This window comes from Lipotes vexillifer, unplaced genomic scaffold (assembly GCF_000442215.2).
Source record: "Lipotes vexillifer unplaced genomic scaffold, Lipotes_vexillifer_v1.1 scaffold1399, whole genome shotgun sequence".
NCBI classification, from domain to species: Eukaryota; Metazoa; Chordata; class Mammalia; order Artiodactyla; family Lipotidae; genus Lipotes; species Lipotes vexillifer.
The window spans coordinates 384,921-403,374 of NW_006782449.1; the positions used below are offsets into that span (position 1 = coordinate 384,921).

At 34.6% G+C, this 18,454-nt stretch overlaps 1 protein-coding gene across 1 annotated transcript in view; it reads right to left on the reverse strand.

Annotated features, from left to right (window-relative positions):
• Window positions 1-6,567: 6,567 nt before the first annotated feature.
• TXNL1 (thioredoxin like 1) overlaps window positions 6,568-18,454 on the reverse strand; it is a 34,985-nt gene continuing 23,098 nt past the window's right edge. The window contains exons 5-8 of the mRNA XM_007455285.1: window positions 17,013-17,082; window positions 15,066-15,238; window positions 12,872-12,976; window positions 6,568-6,794 (exon numbers count right to left, since the gene is read on the reverse strand). Coding sequence (XP_007455347.1) covers window positions 6,765-6,794; window positions 12,872-12,976; window positions 15,066-15,238; window positions 17,013-17,082 — 378 coding nt within the window. The 3' untranslated portion in view covers window positions 6,568-6,764. The remainder of the gene's footprint in view (window positions 6,795-12,871; window positions 12,977-15,065; window positions 15,239-17,012; window positions 17,083-18,454) is intronic.

Here is an 18,454-nt window from a genome sequence, read left to right on the forward strand (position 1 = left end):
TGAGCCTGCGCGTCCGGAGCCTGTGCTCTGCAACGGGAGACGCCCCAACAGGGAGAGGCTCGCGTACTGCAAAAAAAAAAAAAAAAAAGGGACCTCCATATTGAAAACTATAAAACATTGCCTTGAGAAATTAGATCTAAATAAATGGAGATATACATATTATATAAATATGTACTATATAAATATACTACATACCATGTTCATAGATTGGAAGACATTATATTCAAGGCAATCAATCACAAAGCTTCTTTTAGAAATTGATAAGATGATTCTAAAGTGAAAATGCAAAGAACCTAAACTAACAACAAAAAAATCTTGGTTATGAAGAAAGTTGGAGGAATTATACTACATGACTTCAAAACACACTACAAAGCTAAAGTAATCAAAACTGTTATAGCTAACAGCAGACAAATAGATCTATGGGACAGAATAGACTGTCCAGAAGTAGGCTTGTACAGTTCATTATTTTCAACAAAGGTGATAAAGTTATATGTCCATAAAAACAGGTAACTCCTGAAATGGCATGCATGGATTGGAGAGTTCTGATAACAATTGCATTAGGGTACTCTGAAAAATGAGTATGTTGGACCAAAGTTTTTAGCATTCCCAAATTCAATGGAGTCTATATTTTGATTAGTAAGTTAAGGAAGCAACAAACTTCCTCTTATATAAACTGTGGGTTAAAAAATTTTAACTCCAGGAAATTTTTTCTTAAAAAGTAAAAACGTAAACCAAAATGTGAACACCCAAATATCTTCTCCTTGCAGTGCTAGACTCAAGTAAAAAATCAGATGAAGTGACGCCTATTCACCTCACCTTTTAAGGGACACCTGTTTACTTCTGTACAAGCCTAGCCCAGTGGTTTGGCCTGTACGCTTAACCCCAGGCCCCCTGCCAACTGCCCTTTCTTGAGTTATGTACCCATTTTTAAACTTAAAAGTCACCTGCAGTCAAGGCTACTCCCTCCTAGAAGCATTCCTAATGCTGTCAATGTGTTGACTCTTTTGAGGGAATTGTGTGGTCAGGGAAATGAAACTGCCCCACTATTTTTACCGTCCTTGGTCACGGGGAGATTATAGGGACCCAGTGAAGGAGTTCTCTATTACTGACTGGAAAACGCAGAAAAGCAGGTTTTAACCATTTGTACATTCAATATTACCCTATAAAATTAGAAATCTTATTACTAAGGAATCTGACAGAGGAATCATCTTTGTAAAATCAAAAACTTTTAAGAGAATAAAAGTAGTCATGAAAGAATGTGCCAGAATGACTGATGGGACAAAATTTATAATTACAAACAAAATACAGGAGAAAAAGCCCCTGATTATAAGGAAAGACTAAAGCCTTTAACAACATCTTCAAAGCAGTGTTTCATATTCTTTTATGGAATGTTGCCATCAATCTCCATGCCTTGCTAATTGTCATGTAAAACTGTGTTCAATGATAGACTATGAAAGCTTCGCAATTCCTTTGCCAGAAGGGTTTCAGAATCCAGCTGTCTGCTGATACCACCTTCAACCAAAAGATTATTAATATCATTAATGATTCTAATAAGCGCTACAAAGGTTGTTTCCACAGCTTAATGGATTGACAACTGGATATCCTTACTAATTTCACTATTTCTACATTTGATAATGATGTCTACTCCCTCTTGAATTTGTTTAGCACTTTACTAACTCCTGTTTTTCCTTCCTACTTAAGTCTGCTCTCAGGCTCCTCTTTAGCTAATTCTATAATTTTTTTAGTATTCCCTAGTATTTGCTCCTTAGTTTCCTTCTCCCCCTTTATATTCTCTCTAGATGCTCCCATTCATATACCTATTTCAACTTTCATGACCTAAATGACTCCTAGTTCCCTAATTCTAGCCCTAAGATCTAAAACCACATTCCTGCCTGTGTACCTAGTAGACAACTCCACCTTAAAGCCAAAAAAATCATGATACATTGCTCAAGGCAATGTTGTATCCAAAACTATATTCATCTTCCCCTCCCAACTTGCTGCTTTTCCTAAGAACCAACATTTCTACATATAAAAGTGAAACACTTTTGCATCATTGTGGACTCCTGCTTCCTTCTCTTCCCATAAACTAAGGATAGCCTGATCTCTTTCACAAGACAAAAAAAGCTTCATGCTATGGTTTCTACTTGCTCCTCCAGCTTCATCTCCTCCCTCACCTCAGAAATCTTATTTCTCAGTCTTCTTATGTACACAGCATGCACTTTTCCTTTACTCTGCTGAAATCTCTTCCTTACCTTGCTAAACTGCAGATTCCTACAACCTCTCAGATTTACCTCAAGCATCCCCTCTTGGAACCTGAGAATTGGTTCAATACTTTATTGGTGACAGAGACCAAAGTAACTTTGGTTTGGTACTAGGGACAAGTCCTGGCATTACTGCTGATAAGCCTATAAATAAGACTACAAATAATTACAATGCAGTTTGCTATGTACCAGGGTGCCAGGGTGCTGTGGCAGCAGAGGAGGCTTACACAATCACTGTGTTACTTCTATCAGTTTTTCTTGTACTGAGCCTTGTAGATAAGTAGGAATTTGTCTGGTGGACAAGTTAGGTCAGAGGAAGGCATTAGATATCAGAGTACATTCTGGTAACTGCTAGTAAGGTGCACCACACAAGGGGAAATGGGTGGGGTTTGGGGGATAGAGAAGGATGGAGAGGGAGGGCTCACAGGAACACCTCAAAAGGCGAACTGTGTGGAGGACACATTACAGAGGCCAGGTCAGAGGCCAGGAGACAATGAGGAGGCTACTGCACTACACTTAGCAAAACATGATGCCCCAAAGCTGTGGCAGCGAGATGGGGGAGCAGGGCACAGAAGACAACTCTTTATCCTTGATCCAAAGTAAAGCCATTTCATCTTCACAAGAAGCCTAAGAGGTAATGTTCCTATTTTTTACTCGAGGAAACGCAAGCTCCTAAGGATGTTGCTTGCTTGACATGACACAGCTTAGAAGTAGAAGCAGAGATACAAACTTCAAAGATGCTGCTCCTGAGTAGCATGTGTCAATATCCTAAATGTATGTCCAAGTATAAAACAATAAATCATGTTTCACAACTAATTCTGGCCTGTTCAACTTACCAGGATTCCTAAGTAAACTTCCTCTTCCCATGGAGAAGCATAGCAAGTATCAGAGGAAGGAGAAATACCCGAGCAGATTTAGGGTTACATAGCAAGATCTTAATATTATTCTAAGCTGTGTAAAATTTTAGTAGAATATACAAATTCTAAAGTTACCTTATGGGCCTAGTTTAGTGCTACATTCTCCAATTAATAATTTTGCATGGACCACAGAGTTGAAAAGTAATTTTATTTGCCTGCAAAATCTCCACTCTGCCCACTTAATCTTATAGAGGTAGGGCATATTAAAAAAAAAGTATTAATATAAAAATAAAACAATATAGAAAACAAACTTATGGTTACCGGGGGTAAGCGGGGGGAGGGATAAACTGGGAGATTGGGATTGACATATACACACTACTATATATAAAATAGATAATAAGCACCCACTGTATAGCACAGGGAACTCAATACTCTGTAATGGCCTATATGTGAAATGAATCTACAAGAGTGAATATATGTGTAACTGATTCACTTTGCTGGCCACCTAAAACATAACATTGTAAATCAACTATACTCCAATCGAAATTTTAAAAATAAAATTTTAAAAATAAAAGAAAAAATCTAAAAATAAATAATAAAACTTGATGTGAAAATATGCTTAAAATGACATCAATATTCTGCCTTAGGCAATAGGCTTGAGGAATAAAATATTCAATATTTTAAAATCACTTACTTAACAAACATGCTATATGTATATTACAAAACAATGTGTTTGGCAATCTTTCTAAAATACAGAACATCATCTCTAACCAATGAGATGTTAAAGCTAAGTGAACACGATATTCCTCAAAGTTCTCCTTTAGTGTTCAGGGAATAGACTTATTCTAAATTACTTTTCTAAAAAAAAAAAAAAGAACCTAAGGTTAGAAATGACCAATTTCAGAAGAGATATACACCTACACAAAACATAATCTACCAAACTATATAAATATTAATACAAGCAATATGGGTAACCCCTAAATTTCTTTCATTCTTTAAAACTCACAAAGGAGAGGGTGTAAGTTTACTAATCTACTTAACTCCAATGCTTCCTTCTCATTACAGAATTAAAGATTTATCTTAGACATTAAGAGGAAGATAGGAAGATCTGAACAGTTTTAGGTTAAAAAGCACCCTCGCCATGTCAAGTGTATTGATGGCAGCTATAAATAAAATACTGAGCCCAAATGTACAGTAACAGCACACCTGTAAACGCTGCAAGAAATGTAGTATACATCCTCAGGCCTTGAGACAAAGATAGCAGACAGGTTTCAACTCACATGTCTGTCAGCTCCAGCAGATTAAGTAGCTACCTACAACAAAACGAGATTGGGGGATAACCTGACCAAAATGGAGCATCAATGTCTTCCGTGGGCCTAAGAGTAATGGTAGCCTGTGTGCTACTGTTTGCCCTCAGCCTTATGCTGACAAAGACTTTGTACTGAAATATTTTTGTTTCATTATTGTTTCACACCAGATAATGCATCCTGATGTAAAATATAAGTAAAATCAAGAGAAAAGTTTTGTGGGTTATTTGTGGTTTTGTTCTGTGTTTTGCTATGTCTGACAAAACAAACAATAAACCTAATGTCTGTTTTCTAGAAAATACTATGTAATGGATGGCTACCATTACAATAACTAAGGTTATATTTTTTAAATGCTCTTCCTATTCATCTGGAAAATTCAGTGTTACATATAAATATGTATATATGTGTGTGTGTGTATACACACACAGTTTTAGGAGAAAACATCAGCATTTCAGCTTGGTAACTTAAATAATGTTAACTATGCATGTTTATTTGTAAAACTTCCCATAGTGAAACATGTTACAGTTACCTATAAACATTCATTTCTCACTACTTACAATTTGAATAATTATGAAATGTTTGTATATTGCAACTGAGTTATAGAAAGTCACATAAACAATATAAATCTGATGCCCAGTCTTTTACAGATATGAAGTTATTTTCACTGGGTTTTCAAATTGTCAAGTATAAATAGGATGAGGTCACCAATACTTAAGATGAGGCACTTGAACAATTACCCAAAAAGGATGTTAAGTGTACTAAAGTGTAAAACAAAACTTTTGATATTAATCTTACTCTTAATTTCAGACGTGATTAATCTGAGATGGTCTATATTAAGAAGTGTTATAAACTTTTATTTCTTGCCCTTCTGCTTCCCCTTGACCCAAGGCAACATAACCGTGAAATAGACAGCACCACAGACCAGTTAATGTGCTTCCATACAAAGAAACTAAACATTATTTAGTGACACTGGGGTTTCAGAAAGTGACTATTTTACCACAAAAACCTGTGCATAATTTTTTTCAGACACATGGATAAATACACTGGTGACTCAAAGGCAAATCAGTATCTTGACCAAAGTCCTAGACAAATAGGTCCTCAAATTTATTATCAACTGAATCAAAATGTTAAGTCTTATGTACCCTTTTTAAACACTGAATTTTTAAAATACTGAGAAATTTAAAAATTTAATTTTAAAAATAGAAAAATTAAAAAATTAAATTTATTAATACTTTCTAGATTACAGTTTAAGATTTAAAAAATAAGGAACAGATGCTCTGTCTTACCAGCCTTTTGTGAAACACCTTTTAAACATATATATGTGGCTAATTCATTTTCAACCTTAACATGTTCTCTGTATATTTACACTGTATCTTTTGGTAGTTAAAATATTAAACGCTTGATTAAAAGAGATCAATTCCTGTTGCTTCATGAATTCATAGTACTATATTTTTCCCTACTGTCAGATTTCAACATACCTCTACTAGTAAAGAAAATAACTCAAATTTTAAAAGTTTATCCAATAGGGTTTAAAATCTGTGGTCCCATTAACTAATAGTTTTAGGTGAGAAGAGTTAAATCTCATTAAACTTATTTAATTCTGGTAGTTTATAATTTGAGTAATTTCTATAGCCCAGACACCCAAATGCTGTTTAACAAACATATGAGTTAGTTACTCATTGGAACATGGTTAGCCGTTCCAAGTCCACTTACCAAAATCACTTCCTGGGGGCTTCCCTGGTGGCGCAGTGGTTGAGAGTCCGCCTGCCGATGCAGGGGACACGGGTTCGTGCACCGGTCCGGGAAGATCCCACATGCCGCGGAGCGGCTGGGCCCGTGAGCCATGGCCGCTGAGCCTGCGCATACGGAGCCTGTGCTCCGCAACGGGAGAGACCACAACAGTGAGAGGCCCGCATACCGCAAAAAAAAAAAAAAAAAAAAAAAAAATCACTTCCTGTGTGTGTGCACATTAGCGCACATACACTCCTTAATTCCCTAAAACAGTTCTGCTCCTCTAAAGAGAGAAACTGTCTTTTGATCAGTATGCTACCAGTCACTTATGTCTCTGCTAAAATCAGAAGATGGCCAATTTTCAAATAAATGGAAAGGGAAAATACTTATTTAGAACAACAAAAATTAAGCTTGGCAAAAGTAGGTACTTTTATTTACAATTGCATGTATTAAGATTACAAGAGAAACACTAGTGATACCATCTGAACAAAAGCAATGATTTATTGGTAATGGCAATGAATGAAATATTGAGTCTCTGGTGAGAATCAAGCAATTATCCAGGAGCTGTAGATCTGACTGCAATATGGTCTTCCAGTGTCTTTTGTACCTTAGTGGCTTTCTCCTTTTTTGCCAACTACCTAGGAAGAACAAAAATAACTTTATATGTACTCCTTATTGATTTAGAAATATGAGTTATTTTTAAAATAATATTACAAATTGTAATCATTTTTAAAAGCTGGTATTAATTTTTATCTTTGCAATTTTTTGGCATGCAGTATTATCTTCATTGTTGAAGCACACTGTGACCCTCCCTCACTTCCCAGCCTCTAGAAATTAAAAATAAAACACATGCAGGCTATTTTTGGTTTCCCACACTGTTTTAAGAAAAAGTAATGCAATTTTTCAAAACAAGGTTGACAGTTTAGAGAAGTTAATAAAAAGATGATGCTACATGAGTGAAACATATTTGGCATACTATTTTTAGGCAATGAGATATCAAATGCCTGCCGATCATAAAATAAGGTACAATTAAAAGAGTATGCTAAACTTATGTCTTCATGCCCAAAATGACAGGTTTCTAGACTTTTCTATCAATATGCAGACATGCAATGAAAACAGATTAAAAATGACTAATTTGGCCTAGTTTCTATTTTTAAAAAACCCTGATTGCTACAATGTACTACTGAAATGATAAAGAATAAACCTTGTTTCAGGCAATGATTAGAAAAATTCCCTAATGAAGGGTTTAAAAAATGTTCTAGTTGCTATAAATGTAGCAGAATAAAAATATAAAGAATAAATTTGGTTTCTACCAATAGTTCTAGAAAACAAATCCTCTGTGGGAAGGAAGGCTCTAAAACTACGTTCTAATCAAACAATTTACTTTAAATCTAAAGTTTATAATAATGTATTCTCATGGCAGAAATTCCTCTAAGGAAATCTAATTGCAAGCTATTGAACATATATTTGTATACAAAAAAATTTCTATGTATGTCTGTAAATATAATTTTCATATTTTAAGTTGATTCTGGTCCCAACGGTAGTATCTGAATCAAGTAAAACTCACACAGGTCTTCAGTACAAGTCTGGTCTAAAATAGAACATGGCTGGGTCAATGTCATTCATGGGAAAAGATTATAAAAACCCTTTCCACTGAATTCCTAATCACGTGATGCTAGAAATGCTGCTTTCCCCATCTTGAGGAAAATCACTTTCATTACTTTAAAATAACTCCTCTCTGATCCAAGGAAACCATGTGTTAAAAAGCCCAAGAAGCCAGAAAGATACAAAAGGTAGTCTCATAAAAGGGTACGTGGATGAGAGTTAAGAAATTTAGATTTTAAGAGCTGGGGGGAGCTTTCCTAAGAAAGAAGGGGAGGTGGCACTATCTGTACCACAAATGAATTTAAGCAGATAAACACTGAAAGCATTATTGATCATTATATCCCTTGGGAACACACAAAACACAGAGCTATTAGACTAAGCAAAAGAAAACAAAAACAACTAATATTAAAAATTTAAATTTTAACAGATGTGACACAGTAGAAGACATGAATCTGCATACTGCTTCACAGGTTGATAACTCTCAACTTGCCAATGTGTATTCTCTGTAAAAAAGAAGAAATTCAGCATTCCAATATGGAGTTTCTCACCCCAAAAGTAAAGCTCTTTTATTCATTTTTAAGTCTTTATATTACACCTCAGACAAACAAAAATTTTGGTACATCAAAATTAGATGTCAAAAATATTTATTGAGTAAAGAGTCCATTGATCTTCTATGTTAATATTTTAACCCAGCCTAGCATTCAGTCCATAGGTCTTTCAACTGGCCTTGATCTCACTTGCGTTGGCAAAGCGCAGGACATGCCCACAATTAATCAGCGAAAAGATTTTGGGGCTACAGTTCCAATGAGAAAATAAAACCCACGTCTCTCAAATTCAGCCTAATCAATATATTACACTAGTACTGATACAAAAGAACTTGATGAAACTGCTCGTATTTGATTTCCAAAATGATTCTATAGTTCCTAAAAAAATAAAATTTAAACTTCAGATCAGATTAAAACATTAACTAGTTAAATCTAAAAACATTTACAACAATGTAAGTTTTATTGCAAAATTATTTCTCAAAATGTAGTACAAAATTAAATGAGACAGGAGAAGGTAAATTAAAAAAAGTAACAAAAAAGTTGGGTGAGCAACCTGGTACGGTAATGAAATTAAAGCACCTAGTTGCAAGCCCAGAACAAAAACCAAAACAAATAAAAGGCCAACTGAGAAACATGACTAGAATGAGATCTGAAGAAGAGACAGTTGAGGAATTTAGGTAACAAGAAGGCTGATCCAGATGACAGAAGCTGTAGAAATCTTGCCCCAACAATGGTGAGAACATGAGAAGGGTGAGAGCAGACAGGTGCAGAGAAGCAAGGAGGGGAGTAGAGTGAGATAAGGTCAATCTTTATATTACTTCATTTTTAAAAATCTTCTGGTTTTAGTTCATTTGAGTTGGATTAAAAAAGCTGAAAAATAAACAGACAAAAATGTTACAAAAATAGCTGATACGGTGAATGGCCAGTTAAGAAAAGTCTATTTTTATTACAGTCATAGAAAATCTGCTCTGCCTTTCAAATGCACCTCATTCCCTAAGCAGCAGAAGCCCCTTCATTTTTGCTCAGTTTTGTATATATATTATTTTTGTGTTCAAATAAAGCAATCCATGTAAAGAACATATTTTAGCAAAGAAAACATCTACTTCCAATTAAAATGGCAAGCTTTTTTCATGCTGCAACACAAAGAATCCATTTACAACAGAAAGCCTAAGTATATATTATAATCTGGGCATAATGCTTCTTATGAGCCAAAAACAGACCAGTGGAAGGTATGTTCTAGTCCCCAAAATCTGAAAAGTATAACCTTCTAAAGCTGTAACAGCATGCAAGGTGGTCTCAGATTTCTAGCCACATCCAAGATTCACCAGCATTACCTTAGCTCTGTCATCTTAGTGACATAAGGAGAAGATCAATGACATTCTGAAAACTAAAATTATCTAGAAACAACTCATACAACATAAAAATGTAAACTGAAAACTCTACCTAATTCTATTTTATTATTCATTAAAATCATTTTACACAGCTCTCTTCACTACACAGAGGTATCAAAACTTTCCTCGCTGTGCTGATAAAATACATGCCCAATCTATATTGAAATTTTAAATTCCAATTACTATGTACAATTCCTTTAAAATTCAGACTGACTAAATAAAGGAAGGAAGTGCCATACTTGACCTATCCTCAAATGAAGGACCTGCACCTTCCCACTTCCATGCCCAAGGTTCCTGTTTTCCATTCTACCTAGAATGCCCACTGTTATCTTTTCCTCTATCCATTTCTACTCCCACAGCTTAGTTCTAGGCCCTTTTCCTCCACAAAACATTCTGATATTTTCCCAGCCATTCTTGGGAAGAAGGAAATATCACCAGGCTGGGAAAGGATGAGAATACTCTGTAGAGGAAGAGAGCCTTGAACTTAGCTTTGATTAACTTTGATTAGCATTCCACATGTTTGTGCATTACCCTTTAACAATACAAACTCGTTACTGGCAGAGCTTATGACTATACCTAGCATAGTACCACGGGGACAACAAGTACCATACCATGTAGCGTTTATTTCCTTTACTAGAAACACCAAGCTCACTGATAGTTTTTATTAAGTGACTCTACACAAGGCCAATTTCAGTTCAACATAAGCTAGCTTTTTAATTGCAGTTTTCCTACACTGAAGTTGTTGACTTAGCACAACATGAAGAAAACTGAAATATTAGCTTTTACTCTTGAGGAATAACCCTAGAGTTCAATGAATGACACAAGAACAAAACTCATTTGGAAACTACTGAAAGAAAATGTAATATTAATATATATAAGAAAGTCATTCAACCAATTAAAATTTATCAAACATTAAAAGCAATGGATTAAGAAGTCCAGAACACGAAGAAGGGAGTCCATTATAGCATTACATTATTTTCACAGCAGTTCTCAGTGTGGTCCAGGCTGGGCATCCCTGAGACCCTTTCATGGAGTCTTCAAGGTCAAAACTATTTTCATAATAATGCTAAATTGTTATTTGCCTCTTTAACTAACTCTCGTTGTCTCACAAATGTACAATGAAATTTTCCAGAGGCTACATGACTTACGATATAGCAAAACTGACTGAATGCAGAAGCAGATATGAGAATGAGAGGATTCTATTAAGCTAGACTACAAACACATTGGTCAAAGTGTAAAAACAATGCTCTTCTCACAAAATTAGTTTTTGTTTTGAAATATATATATTTTAAAATATTACTTGTGTTAACAGTGACTTTATTTGTAAATAAATATTTTTTAAATTTCTCAGTTTTAACTTCTAAAATGGTAACTATTAGATAAATATTGGTCCTCAATAATCTTTAGTACTGTGAAGGGGTCCTGAGACCAAAAAGTTTTGAGAACTACTGTTCTGCCATAATTTTCAATAAGGTAAATAGCATTTTAAAACAAACACAAATACTCTCAAACAAGAAAAGAAAAATACCTTTGCTATCCTGAAGACAGTCCAAAAAAGGTAGTTTGATAGTCAAAAAAGAGAGAAAATAGGCTAGAAGGGATGTGAGGTGGGATGTTAAAAACAAAGAGGTGGAGACATCCTTAGATGGACAATTATTAATGCACATTAGAAAAACTATAACTGAATGGCAGGCTGGTAAGAAGATGGACAAGATAGAGTAGGGGTTACCTAAAGGAAAAATGGAAATCAAGTAGCATAAGCTGAGGTGAGAAGCAGGAAACCAGAGCCGAATTAATGATATGAGAAAATAACAGGATTTAGAATAATAGATCTTAGGAAAGAACTGAGCTAAAAAGAAACTATGCAAGGCATGGTTAAAGCCAAATCCAATGGCATTTAATTCAAACAAGCAAAGTAGCAAAGCAGGCGGCCAAAACGACTCTGTTGCTCACAGTTTCCCAGTGCAGCGTATTTCATATCATAAAAACGTAGATGTTTAATCTCTGCTTCTTCTGACCTGTCATTATGTGCATGTCAAACACTTGACATGACAGATCTAATAACTGTTTCTAAACCTCCCAAAAGTTAACTATGCTGTGAGACAGAAAGATAGCAGTTGGAAAATGACATTAAAATATCTATTGTCAAGGTTATCAATTTTTCAAAAACAGCGTACAATTTTATAAGCTCATCCACCGTTATGAAATTTTATGAATTTTTCTGTTATTGGATTAAAATTATATCTGCAGTGCCATCAAAAAGAATATGTTTTCAGGGTGTTCCATGGCTCCAATTCCCCAAACAGGGCTCTAAGTTTTAAGCCAGGTGCCTCTCCCTCCAGGTATTGACAGTGCTAGGGAAACTCTTCCTCTCTTATAATCACCCCAAGTTCTAGACTGCCCGCCAGATGCAGCCATCAGAAACACAAGTAAAACCGACATCTCCGGTGCTGCTGCACATTTAGTCTGTGTACAGCAACCGGGTTCTGTACTGATAAGTACATCTATGATCTGTGGTTGTATATTTTAAGAGTCATCCTAAATGAACTGTTACCAATTAGAAGTAGTTCCAAGAATGAAAAAATGTTCTCTTTCCTAAAGGTCCCATGGAACGTATAAATTCTTTCACAAACTTTGGGACTATGTCCTCAAAAACAAAAAACAAAAAAATTCACTGAATACATACATATATGCCTGTTCACTGAATAGTTATTTGCTGAAATGTGTTCTTTCAGCACAAAGACATGGTTTGAAAGCATCTCAGTGTAGTAAAACTGAGTCCATTCTTTTTGATTAAAATTGTCATTTTAAATATGTTTTCACCAGAAACAATGATAATTAAAATCTTAATATAAGCAAGCAAAGTTCTTAAAAATTCATTAATAATGATTTAACTTACTACTACTATTTTTCATTATTCCTAACTACTTTCTATAACCAAACAGTAATTTTTACCCCTCTTATTTGGATGCCATTCATTAATAGACACTGTAACAGTAGGACTTATTTTTATTAGAGATTTCATTTAGTAAGAAATCTAAAAATGTGATTAGAAGAACCTACTGTTCTGTTTAACCTTATACAATTTCATGACATATGATTTTGATAGCTTTAAAATTATTTCCTTAAAATTGTTATTTTTATTTCTCCTAGCTATCATTTAAACAAACTTACTCGTTTGAAGTCATTCATATTTGTTGCCTGGACTGGAGTCCCAATAAAAGTAAAATATGAAATTCTTGTTGTTTCTTCTTCACCCTGATTGGACTGAACAAATATCTACACACACACACACACACACACACACACACACACCAAAAAAGGAAAGAATTTTTACATTAATGATTACACTCCTTCTTTTACAAACATGCTTTAAATTTAATCAATTTCCTTAGGTTATTAATAAAAATACCTTCCATTCTTTGTAAGGATTAATCCGAATTACATTTAGACTAGTACTCCTATAGCATTATTAATTCTATTGTTTGCCCAGCTATTCTTACCTTCCCCAGGGATGTCATGGCAAGACACTCACATATACAAGTTCTTGATGATTTAGTGTGATGGTGTGGAAGGGTCATAGTTAAATTATTTACAGAGAATGTTGAAAGGGTATGAAATTCATGATTACAATGGGCAGAGTGCTACTGAAACTACTAAAATTATAATTTTTCACTGAGGAAAATCTCTGCAGTTATATTCTTTCTGATAATCCTTCATTCATTCTATTTCCTACAATTTTAAAAGAAAAAAATAGTACTGGAAATAGGGTCCTAAAACTATATGGTGGCTTACATGTTTTTTTAAGCTTGGCTCTTTACCCTTTCTATTTAAAAACTCCCCTCAGCATGTTAGGAGACAGAAACTTTACTCATAGATCCTTTTTCAATATATTGGATTTTAAAAATTTGCTCTATTAAAAAAAATAATACTCTACATGCTGTCTACTTAAGATTATTGCCTCTCTTGAATTCAGCAACATACTTTTTTCATTCTCAGATGGCACTAAGCAATCAGTTTTTGTTGTTTTTACAGGAAACCACAGATTCATCTCAAACTGAGCTATTCAATTAAAAACTCTAAGTCTATAATAAGTGGACTATTAAACTAGCTATCTATTTATTTGCAATGCTTTTTTAATCTAAGCACAACAGTTTATATTTACTGCTTTTAAAATCCATCTACTTATTCTGATTAGACTTCCTGATCAAAGCTGTCATTTCAATTTCAATTTTATCACCAAAAAAAGTGACAGGCATGCTTTCTCTGTTGGGATTTAAGTCACTGACTAAAATTTTGATTTTGATAGGACACAGTGAAGACTGTGAACCTATCACAAGATAACTATGTTCAATGATTCTCAAAGATAGAGGAGATTATATTAGGATCTCTGGGTTTAAAGTGTTTTCCAATAAACAAATGCCTTCCTCCCATCACTAAATAAAGTAACAGGTTTTATTAATTGAATGTTACAAATATGAGTAAAGTCAAAAAATATTTCATAACCAGTGTTCCAGTATGATATAACCGTTTTCTTTAATTTCATCTGGGTAAAATATTTCAACTACTGAAAACTCAACTTTATATAATCTTTCATCTTACCACTAAGTATATTCTGTGAAATTCTACTGAAAACCTCCTAAAATGAACACATGCTATGGCATTCTTCTAATTTACAAAAACCAGAATCCACTAACAAAAAGAAATCACATTAGCTTGGCATGCCTTGTTCTCAAGTGACTCTGTGCTGGTTCCTACTCCTTTTTCTAGGTATTCTACTATTCTTTTATAACCCTCCTACCCCCTCCGCTGAAGGAACGGACTAGGGTGGACAGGTGGTTTAGGAGCATGTGTTGGGTTTTAATACCAAAATTCACAAAAGCAATTAATAACTGCTAAAAAGCTGCTGCTTTCTTAATGTAAATTAAGATAATATAAAACTATCTTTTAAAAGCCATTTTTACTGAGATCGCAGCCACTACACTATTAAAAACTCTATATTCTAGAAAAGTAAATTGGACTTTACAAACGTATCATCACTCATCATCAGGTATGAAGGAAGCACAAATATCTTCTATTTAAGTACAAATGTTCTACAATAAACTTTTAACAAAAGTTGCCAAAGATGTATACGCAATATATATATATGTAAACTGACAAATCCACAAAGTTTTAAAAAATCAATCCGTCTTTCCTCTTTAGGGCACACAGAAGAAAATTCAATTAGCTCATTAGACATGTTTATGCATTTCAAACCAAGTGGACAATTATTACTTCTAAGGATCACTTGGAATCAGCTAGGATACTAAAGATGGCATGAACTGTCACCCACAACCCGTTAAATATATCTGAATGAAATATTACTTACAGTTACACTGTTAACATTCTGAAACTTTACATAACGAAGTGGGACAATACCATCTTCTTTAATATCATCCTCTGTTAGTTCCAGAGCTTGAGTTGGCTCACTTCTTTCTGCCTCTTCAAAATCCATAGACCGGGGTAGATTGATAAAAATTTTTACATACTTAGGACCCTGACCTATAAAATGGTAGAATAAAATTAAATGCTAACGCCAAACATATTACTGGTATATTCTTGGCCTGCTAAAACTATACTTAAGTACTAGGAACACTAGATGAAAACACATACATATATATGTATATGCATAACATATACACAGAGTTCTTGCCCTCAACTATAAAAGACATACTATGATACATGTACAACTCTCAGTGAGGAGGTATAGGGAAGGTGGCAGTGGAGTCTGACAGCACATGCAGGCTGACAGAAAGTTTCATAAAAGAAATAACATTGACGCGGGTCTTGCAGTTGCCATCAGTTGGTACATTCTATTTAGGAGGAAAGCACTATCAGTGACAACATTTAGCCAGAAGGAAATTAATTACACAAACTACCAAAATTCATCTTAGGGATCAGGATGTGCTCAGTGGTAAAATCATATTGATAGAATGTCTTAGTCCTTTTAACTTCAGACCAGCGTTTTGTGACTGATTAAGGAATCTTAAGATAGTCACACTGCTTAAATACTCATTTCTATAGCATTTGCTTTTATAAATACTTTGTATTCTCAGAATAAAGAAACAATTTTATTAGTGAAAAGTCATTAATACACGAAACTTTAGCATATAGCAAATGATACGGGAATGCTACCTGAGAAGCGTACCGCTTCTCCCAGCCAACTAAAAAACCAGAACCCTAGTCCCCACTCCCCACCCCACGCCCCCACCCCTGCCCGCCCCAACCAGCAAAAAACACTTCAGTAAGAAACAGAAAAAAAGGCGGTGGGAGGGTGAATAGCACAATTCTTTATTTAATAAAAAGAAAAATGCCAAGTCTGTACAATCATGTTTACAGCATCATAATATGTATAAAGCAGATGCAACTATAATTAGAGCACAAAGAGGAAGATCCGGAGCCTGTCTTATCACGTACAACAGGAGGAATGTGAAATCATTCTCCCAGTTCTGATCCTGAAAAACAGCTACCTCAAACCTAGAATCTTTAGTTGGAAGAAAGGGCGACCTCGTTTTCAGATTAAGAGGGAACTTAAATTCTAAAATAAAAAACTTTGGGAAAAGGGTAAACGTTTCTTTTTTAATTACTTTTGGCCCAATAATCTCACATTATTTGCCCACTGCTTTGTTCTAAGAACAATTTCACTCCTTCCCAAAACAAGAAATCTTTACCTCTATTTAATAAAAAGTTTTAACCTAAGTGTCCATCAACAGAATGGATAAAGAAGATGTAGTAAATATACATACAATGGAATCCTACTCAACCATAAAAAAGAATGAAATTTTGCCATTTGCAACAACACGGATGGACCTGGAGGGTATTATGGTAAGTGAAATAGGTCAGACAGAGAAAGACAAACGCTGTATGATATCACTTACTTATATGTGGAATCTGAAAAATACAACAAACTTGGGAATATAACAAAAAAGAAGCAGACTCACAGATAAAGAAAACAAACTAGTGCTTACCAGTGTGGAAGAGGGGAGGGGGGAGGAGCAAGATAGGGGTAAGAGATTAAGAGGTACAAACTTCTATGTATAAAATGAATAAGCTACAAGGATATACTGTACAACACAGGGAATAAAGCCAATATTTTAGAATTACTATAAATGGAATAACCCTTAAAAATTGTGAATCACTATGTTGTACACTTAAAACTTACATAGGAGTATACATCAACTATACCTCAATTAAAAAAAAAAGAAAGGTTTTAAATATGTGCTAGCAGGTCTACAGAGCAGAAAGTTAGTTTAAAGAAAAGCTGCCCATTACTCACCATTATCCGGCCCTTGAAATTTCATTGAATAAAGCTTAACAGGCTGATTGAATGCCACGGTAATAAGTAGCTGTGAAGAAAATAATAGTTTCATTTTTAAAGGACTGTTGAACACCTTAAATAACACAATAGCTAAGGAGATTTAAATAATTAAGCAGCAGACAAAATTTAATTCATCTAACAAAACCAATGTAATACAGAATATCAGTAAGTTGAAAGTAACTTGATTAGGTTGACATTTGAGAAATACATTAATGTATTATTCGTATAAAGAAATAACAACAAAATTTAATAGAATTAACTAAAATTATATGTTAGAACCTAAAGTCTTGTAACCTAAAACTGATAAGCAATCTGCTTTCCAAAAAAACAAACAAAATCCCAAAATTAAAATTTAAACTATATATTTTAGCATATTAAGCTTATTATTTTCCAAAACAATTTATTTGTGGAAGCATCCACCCATGTCACTTGACAATTTGGAGACAATGCACACAGGCTACGTGGAGAGACTAGACCTCAAAAGAACTCTATTTGATCCAAAACTCAAGAGAACAGGACTCACAGCTCTAACAGTAACCTCCAAACCTCCATCTTAAATTTATCTGACTAACTGAATCTGAAAAGCCAGGTAAGGGAACTGGAACACAAAACAATGCCGAAATGCCTATCTCTGATCCATTCACTCAGTCTTCTTTCCAGCTAAAATTCTGTCTGATGTAGGTACCTATGCTTCTACCCTGGGAGGAAGATTTCAGGGAAGCTGTAGCCAGTCCTTCTGATACGCATCACCACAGTATTTCAGGGCACCATTGACAAGGAGCATAATGTGAATGATATTCTCAAAGCTATACAGTAAGGTAGCTCTGGCTGGAGCAAAGAAAGATGGGATTTGGATTTATGATTTCAAATCACTGTGGTCTATTTGCTTAAGAAAATACTTAAATTACTCCCTTTGGTTATGTAAGTACCTTTTATACTTGACCTGTAATTGTGTGCCAGAAAATAAGCATGACATGCTTAGAGACTTGAACCACAGGTGAAGAGGATTATGAGAGTAGAAAGCTAGAAGCAGGTAAAGTCAGCAAGAATACGACACCTTCTTCCTGAAGTCACTGAAGAACCATTTAACTCTTTTAAGAAAGAGGAGCATGATCAGATTTATATTTTAGAGAAATAACTTTTGTGAACATGTAAAAGATGAACAGGAAATGGGGACAAAGCAGAGACAATGGAATAGAAATTAAATTAAGAAAAATAACAGTCAAAATGAAGACAGAGATGGCTTGAGAAAGGCAGTACTATACTACACTACCTCCTCTGCGACAATAATGCTGGGAATTATAGGGAAATACAACAGGTTTACATCTGGGAGTGAGGACTAGACATACAGGGAGCGCTCATCTAATTAGTTTCTATTTCTCAGGGACAAAGTCGTGTAG